General features: G+C 38.8%; 1 protein-coding gene across 1 annotated transcript in view; it reads left to right on the forward strand.

The window, feature by feature from the left end:
• Positions 1–1508: 1508 nt before the first annotated feature.
• Positions 1509–10068, forward strand: part of LOC136825523 (uncharacterized) — a 10261-nt gene continuing 1701 nt past the window's right edge. The window contains exons 1-8 of the mRNA XM_067082097.1: positions 1509–1622; positions 2104–2333; positions 5508–5651; positions 7483–7660; positions 7993–8122; positions 8679–8807; positions 9491–9573; positions 9759–9815. Coding sequence (XP_066938198.1) covers positions 1549–1622; positions 2104–2333; positions 5508–5651; positions 7483–7660; positions 7993–8122; positions 8679–8807; positions 9491–9573; positions 9759–9786 — 996 coding nt within the window. The 5' untranslated portion in view covers positions 1509–1548 and the 3' untranslated portion in view covers positions 9787–9815. The remainder of the gene's footprint in view (positions 1623–2103; positions 2334–5507; positions 5652–7482; positions 7661–7992; positions 8123–8678; positions 8808–9490; positions 9574–9758; positions 9816–10068) is intronic.

Below are 10068 nucleotides of genomic sequence, written 5' to 3' on the forward strand. Positions count from 1 at the left end.
AAAATACGTTGCGTACATTGATAGCGTGCCCTGCGTGGCCTTCGGATTTAAAGCATTTAAGTTTTCCCAGCCAACACCAGTGTCATTACGCCATTGCCCTGCAATTACTCTACCATTATTTACATCGTCTCTGTCGATTAACTCTGGTGCTATTTCATTGTGTCTAGATTCTTTAAATAAATAATTGTGCAACACAAGGGCTGCTAGCGTAATTAGCCTAACACGTTCTTCTTCAGCCACCGCGATTACTACCAAAGCCATTGCCATGGCCATATTCTGGTCATTGGTGTAGAGATGAGACATTTCCATGATTATAATGCGTCTTGATGCCAACACTATGACTTTCTAGGGTTTGTTTTGATTTTCCAGCAGCTGCTTTCTCGATATGGGGACTGAAACAGCTGATCACATGGTGCTACCGTTGTCATGGCAACGCACAGTTTGCTTTGCTGAAACGGCTGCGTGTGCTCGCGACCGTGTAATAGTTTTGTTCAGCAAATGCTGAGCGAACGGAGCCGTGCTGCGTGAAAATTCGCCCGTGTAATAGCCGACCTATAAATCACCCACCAGGGTGGGTGATTTATAGGTCTTCTACCTGCTGAGTCATCAGCAGCCACTGCTTGGCTCCCTGCGGTCCTGGCTTGATGAAGCGCTGGTTTGGGTGCTGATCAGATGTACGAGCAAATAATTATCGTCGGTCTTTAGGACACTGCGACGGCACAATGACCTGTCCCTTGCTTACTGTGCTCAAGAGCTACCTTTACGCTTGTAGAGAGCTTTTGTATACCTTTAATTTCATTTACAGCGTACTAATTTCTCTCCAAGTTATGGGGTCCATTTTTATAATCATGTTCTACATGGGAACACAAAATGCTAATTGCCTTGATAACGAGGCACTCAGGATTTGAATGTCCATGCGTCATGCTTGGTACTTTTTTTTTTATAATATATTGCCATTGCACTGTAAACAGACAGACAGAAGCACAGATATATTAATTAGTAATGTTGTTCTGTATTTTCATGTTGACGATCTTATGATAGTTAAACGTTGAGTTCACTACCCAGGGACTGAGTTACACAGGAAAATGTGAACATAAGGGAGGATCGAAACGACAAGTCCCGACCCTAGGAATGTTTCGATGTTTATATAGGCTTGTGGTGAGAGAGGTTGCACCTAGGCTGAACGAGCGCAGGTCTAAATGTGGAGTTCGTTCGCTGTAGACTATCAATGTTACATACAAAAATAAATATACAGATACACGGTATATTATTATAAGGAAGTTTTATCATTATCATTCCTATTATTATTAAACATTACGCAAAAATACCTACATCTGAAAATATTAAAACACCGCAAATAAAAAAAAAATACTGTTGAAAGACATAAATTAAAAGATAAATTAAACCTTCGATTTCCAAGAAATGCAGAAACCTTCAGGTTCCATCTGGTTTGCACACCAGTTTCACACGAGAATACGGAGAATGCACCCTTTTGCATTATCAGTTCAGCTGTTGGTTTCCGTGAGCATTACTCTTTTATTTTCTTGTATGCAGTTGGATGGAGGACTATATATTAGCCATGAGCTGTCGACAGCTCCGGGAGAACTGATGAAGAGAGTCAGGTATATGATGTCTGTATTCAGTATTATATATCAATACCCTAATATATATATATATATATATATATATATATATATATATATATATATATATATATATATATATATATATATATATATATATATATATATATATATATATATATATATATATATATATATATATATATATATATATATATATATATATATATGTGTGTGTGTGTGTGTGTGTGTGTGTGTGTATAAATATAGCCTCTATACACACAGCATTATTATTCCACACACACACACACACACATATATATATATATATATATATATATATATATATATGCATGTGTGTGTGTGTGTGTGTAGTATGTGTATTCTTTATTCATTTACCACTATCCATAATCTATTTGTTCTTTTAAAAAAACTAGAGAAAAATTAAATCTTTTATAAAAAAAAGAAGGCAGAGAAAAATTGGCGAATTCTACTGTAAAGAACACTCTCTTCCATCCAGAATGAAACTAATCTTCAGTCTGCTAGCGATCGGCGTGGCCCTCTGTGCCATTATTGCCAATCAACCATCGCTCGTTTCGGCTCGCGCTCGTGTGACTGTCGAGGAAGAGGAAACCATTTTGACTCGAGATTGCGCCTTCACGAACGCCCACTCGGGCTCACCCCCAAAGCCCGAAGGAGAGACTGAGACTCTTGCAGGCCGAGAGAAATATCCCACAAGAAGCTTGAAAGGTAGGTTTGAAGGAAGTCTCAGTCTGGAAAAGTCTGATATGAGTCGAAATTGTGAGTCTCATCAACTACTACAAGATAAACGTCGCTTTAAATAGAGTCTGAGGCAAGACTGATAAGTTTGAAATAAGGGTAAACAGCAAGTGTGACATAAGTGTCACAGATCATACAAAACTTGAAACAAGTATAAACAAGTAAGTTGGAAACGAGTCATATGTAAGTCTACAAAAAGTCAGGAATAATTCTATAAAATAAGTTTTAAAAAGTTGTCACACATGCCTTCTACGTTTGTTGTGATTTTCCCTCTTCATTTTGCAAAAATAAGTTAAATTAGAATAATTATCTCCCGAATGTGAATTAAAGTACATTTCAAAGAAGTACTGGTTGTTTTGATCTTTTCACACCAAAGCGCTCCCATGTTTTCCCAGGCTCAGATAAGCCAGGCAGGTGTCTAATGAGAAACTAAGTGCAGGACCCTACCACGAGTAATTACTGAATCTGACCTGGCCCTAGTAATGCTCCCCTAAAGTGACATTTCTCATAGCCGCTTGCAAGTAGCACGCCCCCCTTTGAGAGTTCCTTTTGTTGTTACTATTGTTCTCAATTCCCCAGTCACGCATGCCCTTTCGTATTTTTCTGAGTTTCCCCTCCTTCCAAACCACCTGCGATGCCATCAAGGGTCACCTTTCTTGACCTGACCCGCATCTGCCAACACCTGCATCCCCGCCTACAAATCCCTCGACTCCCCCATCTAATTGTCTACCCCATTGACACCTCTTCTCTCGAACCCTTATCTGGCCGCCAGACAATGACCTTTCCAGGTACTTAGCCCGATTAACAACACACCCTACAAGAAGGACAATGGAGTAACCATTAATAAGGGACTGTCAGAAGTGTCAAAATACAACTGTTGCTGGCACCTGGCTTGGTATATATACTGGCTCCAACAGACCATTCTTTGCTAGTCACCTTCCAGACATCACACTGCTAGTGCAACCTGTGCTAGTCCCTCTTCAGAAGCCACACCGCTGTTATAGTCTATGCTAGTCCTCCTTCAGGTGTCTCCCTGATCGTAGACACTCTACCTAACCTACTTCTGAAGTCACACCGCTAGTATACCCCATACTGGCCACCTCTACAATGCCACTCTACGACACCATCCTCCTGGCACTCCACACGCACACACACACACCCGTTAGTCTAGTCAAACCTTACACTACTCCGTTAGTCTGCTCTCCTGACTTCACGCCACTGGAACCTGATGCTAGCCGTCCCCTTGTCCAGAAGTTACCAAGAGACTACGCCTGAGTCCTGCTTGAAGCATTCCTATGCTGCTACGCTAAAGATTCACGTATCTGGCTACGGCTACTCACTTCTACAGGCAGATGTCCTATTAGCCTCCAGCCCCCCTACCTTCGTCATACTTCTCCTCTGTTGGAGAACATTGAGTGACAACGCTTCTGCTGACGCCCTACTGCAGAAACTTGGCTCTATGATCCCCACGCTTGTCAGACCTAAAGTAATGTTATCAGAAGTTGTTTGTCAGCCCCTTAACTACCCTAACGGTGTTTATATACCTGTTCTCCTAATACCTGTAACCATATTCCTGTCCCTTTCCTTCAGAGAGCTCTGTGATTTTGATTGTGGTGGAATTGTGATCAACAGTGACTTGTTTTAGCTTCATTCGCGAATTGTCTTTAGATTTTAATTATTACGTAAACAGTGCTTTGCTACTTAGCCTACGTGGATTCATTTTCATTACACTCGAGTCCATTCGTATGTGTTTTCAACTCTCCTGCTCTTGCAGATCCGTGATTTCGAGTCCCTGTAGTGTAAGATCACTGTAGGCCAACGGTGCCACCTTCTTGCATACCAGGTGCCATATCCAGTCACGATATTCGGACAACAGCAGCGCAAACGCTTTCGCTCATCGTACCCCTCACTGTAGATCTTTGGATTCTCCCCGAAATGTATTTTGCTTGTTAGCCTAGAAAGCTCAGTGTATAAAAATCTGCAGTTATGGCACTCTGCTTCAGAACATTTTTTATACTTTGTGTAACGTAACCCTTGAATCGTGCCACGGAGCTAGATTGATAGGTCCTGTGTATATTTCATCTTCTGATTTAATTAGTGAATTATGCTATTTAGTGGACAACCCAAGTTTACCTTCAATCCTTTTCATTTATTGGTAATTTAGAGTATTTTTCACTTGCATCTTATCTCTGTTCATTTGAGTGCCGTCCCCCCCCTTTCAGTCAGGTGTAGTTTCCTTTCCTTCACGCGGCAGCGCGAACATGACAAAGTCTAAAATCAGTCTAAAAGGAAGGTCTGAAGTAAGTCTCACAAGTCTGGAATAAATCTAATAGGTAAGTCTGAAACAACCGTCACAAGTCTAAAAACCGCTGAAATAAGATTAAATTACAACTAAAACATTTAAGGAATAAGTCTTCAGAGGAAGTCGGAAAAGGTCCAACCCTAGTCTTTCAAATAAATCTGAAAATTAGCTCTGAAATAGGCAACAAATATTCAACTTGACGAAGCTCTGTGAGTAAATCTGACCTCCGATTATTTGATGAAAGTTGTTATTTACAAGTAATTAACTGCAGCTGATTGAACCTGATTTTGTTTCCAATGTATATATGACTGTTTAGGATTTATTCTCAAGTAATTTGCTTAAGTAAATTAGCTCTGCACGTTGCTGCAAAGACTAAAACTATGTTGAGGAAATAGAGCAGAAGCTAATTTTCAACTCAACAGAAAACTTAAAAACTAAATTGAAGAATTGTTCAAACGCTCTTCCTAATTCAAGGCCAGAAATTAACTTTAACCTTTTGGTTAAGACTTGGTCTTATCATAAAAAAAAAGAAAACTAAAGTTTCATCCCAGTGTGATTTCTTATTCAAATTTCGAAATGAATTTCACTTTAAGAAGGAGGAATGTTTCCTTTGTCCTTTGAGTCACTCAACTTTCCAATAAGATATTTAAAATTAACAGTTACCGATAATAACAAAATACGCAAACCGATATAAACTGTTTCTCACAGGACATTTTTTTATTTACTAAATTTCTGTTCTCAGATCAGTAAAGTCCTGAATATTACCTATTAATCAAATCTTTTTCCACATCACTTATTTACCGAATTTGTCTTTCCATTATCTATTTAAATCGTCGTTGCAGAAACCCTGACCAGCATAGGAAGCAAAGTAGCCAAAGTCCTGAGAATTGCAGGCCCCATTTACAAAGGCGTCGAAATCTTTGCCAGCTTCTTGAAGACCAGATATAAGACCGAAACGAACGAGAACTACTGGGAGGAGCTCTCAGGTAAGGCGTCAAGTTCTGTCTGAAGGAGAGACAAGCCCAGCTTTGATGTGATTATCTAAATGATGACTGAGTCAATTGGGAACTAGTCTTCTTGATACTGACGCGGAATAGGGGTACAAAGTAAAAATTCAGTGCTTCATTACTATTTACGCAGTTAGTTAAGAGTACTAAGTAAAAGTTTCTCTATTCTCATTCTGTTACAGATTTTTTCGCACCTTCCCTTTTGCTTGACTATTTAAATCCATGTCTTCGAAACTGACAACGAAAGAGTAGCCCGGGTATCTACAGTTATAACAGAAGCACCGATGTTGGCGACAACTGTGGCCTGATGAAGTAAATCATAATAATAATAATAATAATAATAATAATAATAATAATAATAATAATAATATCGCAGAGACTTAGACGGGCAGGGACAAACCCCACCCCACTCCACCACACACACACACACCCACACCAACATCCACACCCAACCACAAAACAATGCGGTCCCGGAAAGATTTCAGCCATTCAGCCATTCTCTCTCTCTCTAAAAAGCTGGTAAAATGTATCTGGGAATACAAAGGTAGGCAGAAAATTACGCTGTTTGGAAATGAACGGTGAGAAACCTCGAGTAAACCATTCAACCTTCAAGTTTATGACTTTCGCGCTATCTGAGGGATTGTGAAGCCTGGTACGCGTACACTGCGAGAACACATTTAATTTTCCGTGTGTAACAACGATATTCCACGGAGAGTGAAATCCACGCTTAGATCTGCCAGCGTCCAACTCTGGGCTTCTTTCTCTCATCAGTGGATCGTTTGAAATTATGAAGGGACTTAGATTGGAGCTTCAGGAAGATGCGCACCTTACCCTCTCAACATTCTCTCATGTTCCTCCCAAAAATTGGGAGAAAAATTCTCAGTACCGTCGCAGAGTAACTTGCAACACTTAATGGACGCACTGAAGTAGTTAACTTACATAGGAACAACTTTTTATGAGGAGCCAACTCTAAATTTGCATGGAAACAAATTTGACCGGTTGTTGATACCATTCACTTTCAGACTGGAATGCCCTGCCCTCCTTTGCATTTCCGCTTCATCCGAGTGCGATTGACGCAGTTCTGCCAGTCTTGGCCTCTCCCAAAGATAAAATTGTAAGAATGAGAAATTCATACTATACACTAAAACTTAGTATAACGACACACATCACAAATTTACGGTGACATGTTTAATCTTTCCTAATACCACTTTTGATTCAAAATAAAACTTGCTTGTGCCACTTTTCATTCACAATAAAATCGCCAGGACCACTTTCCATTCGGAAGAAAAGCTGACAGAGCCAATTTTCACTCCTAACAATATTGCCAGTACAGTACCACATTTTTCGTCAAATTATGCCAATGCCACTTTTCACTCTTAACAACAGCTTATAGTGCGCTTTCCCACTCATAGCAAGAACCGTCTGCTACTTTTCATTTATATCAGGAATTGTAAGTGTGACTTTTCCGTCATAACATCATTTGCCAGTGACAGTTTTTCTTCATATCAGAAACTGTCGATGCCATTTTTTATTTATATTAGATATTGCCAGTGCCACTCTTAATTCACAAAAGTTATGTGCTACTTTTCGGTTATTACAGAAAATACCAATGCCACTTTTCTTGACAGTACTGGCATTTACACTTATCTTTCATAAAATTGGTCAGTGACACTTTTCATTCCTAAAAGCAGCTAGTACACCTTTTCATTCATAACAAATGGTACCAGTGTGTATTTTCTCTTATAAAAATAGCTGCTAGTCCCACTTTTTATTCACAAAAAATTGTTAGTACCACTCGCATTCACAACAGAAACTGCCAGTGCCTTGGCTGAAGAGACCGTCGACCAAGTGATCTTGCGTCAAACCCAGGATGCTGTTAAACGCATGTCTGAAAACCTCGAGTTATACCTCGACAACAACAGCACCGTAGGCGATTTCTCAGCTCTCGATCTCACCATTGCTATGGACAACGAACGCGAAACCATCATGTAAATATTCTTCTTTAATGTTCAGATATTCCATCACTATGTTAAGTTCAGTTGATCCATCAATGGCAGTCAAGTTGTCATGTTCATTTCTTGTTGGAACAGGCATCTAGGCCAAAAAAAATGTACATACTAAATAATGATGAAGCAATTCCAACACCAAAATACTTATACCAGGTCTCTGTAAGTTTGAGGGAACCATGCCAAATCTGCTTCAATAATAAGGACCCAATTTTAGTGATATAAAAGGTTTAATTGGTCATTGTAACCTGTGATCAGTGTAGCCGAACTTGAATAAGGATGAATCAACTTCAGTGACCTTCAACGTTTAACAGGTCTTTGTATGCTGGGATCAACCACCCTCAAAACATTGTGCTGCAGTACGTGGACATGGTCACAATGCGTCTCATGCTCTGGCAGGCCACAGTTTTCAGATACATCAAGGAATACACGATTGACGGCAAAGTAAGTATATATATAAATATATTTGTTTTTGTTAAGATCAAATTTAAGCACTCAATAAGTTGGCTCTCAGGCCTCATTATGACTCGCTGTCATTTGCAATACAGGTTTTGAATCTACCTCTCAAACCTCCTCTTTTATCTGGAGGACCTGTAGCCACCATGAGAGTATAATTTCTCTTGGATGAGTTTTCAATTTCAGACCACCAATGGACATTTTATAATAGCAACAAGTTTTGTGCGTGTTATAATACCGATATTCTGTATTTTCATTTAAAACTGCTCTCATAACTATCAATATTTTCACTGAATTCAAGTCGTAGCAACCTCTATGGTGAGTATTTCAAACATTACACCCATTGCACAAAGTTCCGAGTTGTTGAGCATTTATTTCTGCATTATTTTCTGCCTTTACTGATGTCTGCTGACATTTGCGTATAATTCTTTCCCTAAAGGAATATAATTTTAAAGTCACTGATTTTCATCAGTCGAACACCATTTCCATAAAAATTACTTGTTGTTCGTGTATTTTATTTGCTAATCTCTTGGGATTCACTAAGGCACCATCTGGAGATTCCGTGTGCAGCATAGTCTACAAATGGAACATGGCTTACAAGACAGATATTGACGAAGTATCTGAATTCTTGCTGCCAGCGCTTGAGAAGTGGAACACAGATTACAAGACACAGGTATGATCTCAGACCTACTTTTACACCTAACACGTCACTCTCGCATTTACTTGATACTCGCAAAACCAAAATTTATTTTTCTACAAATAACTCCAGTAACGCCCGTGTATTTATTCTATCAAATGCGTTACTCACTCTCATTTACTTAATGCTTACTAATTTTACAACAAACAGGTCACTATCTTATTGACTTAATTCCTTAATAAACAAGACAGATATAACCTTATCAACTGTTCTACACGAAACAGTCATTCCCCGTTACTTTATACTCCCCCAAAGAAGCTATACCTTATGGATACTTTGGTACAATTGTATGAAATTCTCTCTCTCTCTCTCTCTCTCTCTCTCTCTCTCTCTCTCTCTCTCTATCTCTCTCTCTCTCTCTCTCTCTCTCTCTCTGGTCCTAGAAGCACAATAGAACCACGCTTGGACAGCAAATGATGAATCTGAGTTCAGTCCCAACGCAAGCCAGGCGAGAAAATTATGTGCTTGGTTGTAAGTCTACTGTTGTGAGTTACAGAGAACGAGAGAAAGGAGTGAAAGAAAAAGAAATTAAAAAACATGAGTGATCAATGAATACTGTGATGCATCTTCATATCATATAAAAAATGAGGACCTCGAAGAGGTAATCCTCAAACCACCGAGGTGAAACCACTCAAAAGATATTGTCTCTCTTCCTACAGCTGAGAGTGGATTGCAAGACGACTTACGCCAAGCCAGCTTTCGCCCAGTGGAGATACGAAGCACAATGCAAAATATTTAATGGGTGAATTTTAACGATCGACATTGGAAATTACCAATACTCATTTTGTTCTTGAGAGATATTTTTTCCATCTTTGTACTTTACTAGTAAAGTGTTTCAGTGTTACCTTTCCTTCACCTGTAATGGCTTTCTGAAACTGCAAGATCAGTTAAGGTCTTCTTATTCTAAAGCTTTCCTTCGAATTCCAGGTATCACGGTACCTTTCCCGAAACTTGAGCAACACGTGTTATCGTAAGAGTAGCCCGGTAAGAACCTTTCCGTTTTAATATATATCAAATTTCACATGTAAGTACTTGGAATTTTACACATACATACAAAAAACACACAAACATATATGTATGTATGTATATATATATATATATATATATATATATATATATATATATATATATATATATATATATATATATATATATTTATATATATTGAAATGGACGATGTAAACAAAATATTTCACTGGACGAATATGAATTAAACTACGGAACCTATTTAAATGAA

This window comes from Macrobrachium rosenbergii, chromosome 37 (genome assembly GCF_040412425.1).
Source record: "Macrobrachium rosenbergii isolate ZJJX-2024 chromosome 37, ASM4041242v1, whole genome shotgun sequence".
In the NCBI taxonomy this organism is placed as follows: Eukaryota; Metazoa; Arthropoda; class Malacostraca; order Decapoda; family Palaemonidae; genus Macrobrachium; species Macrobrachium rosenbergii.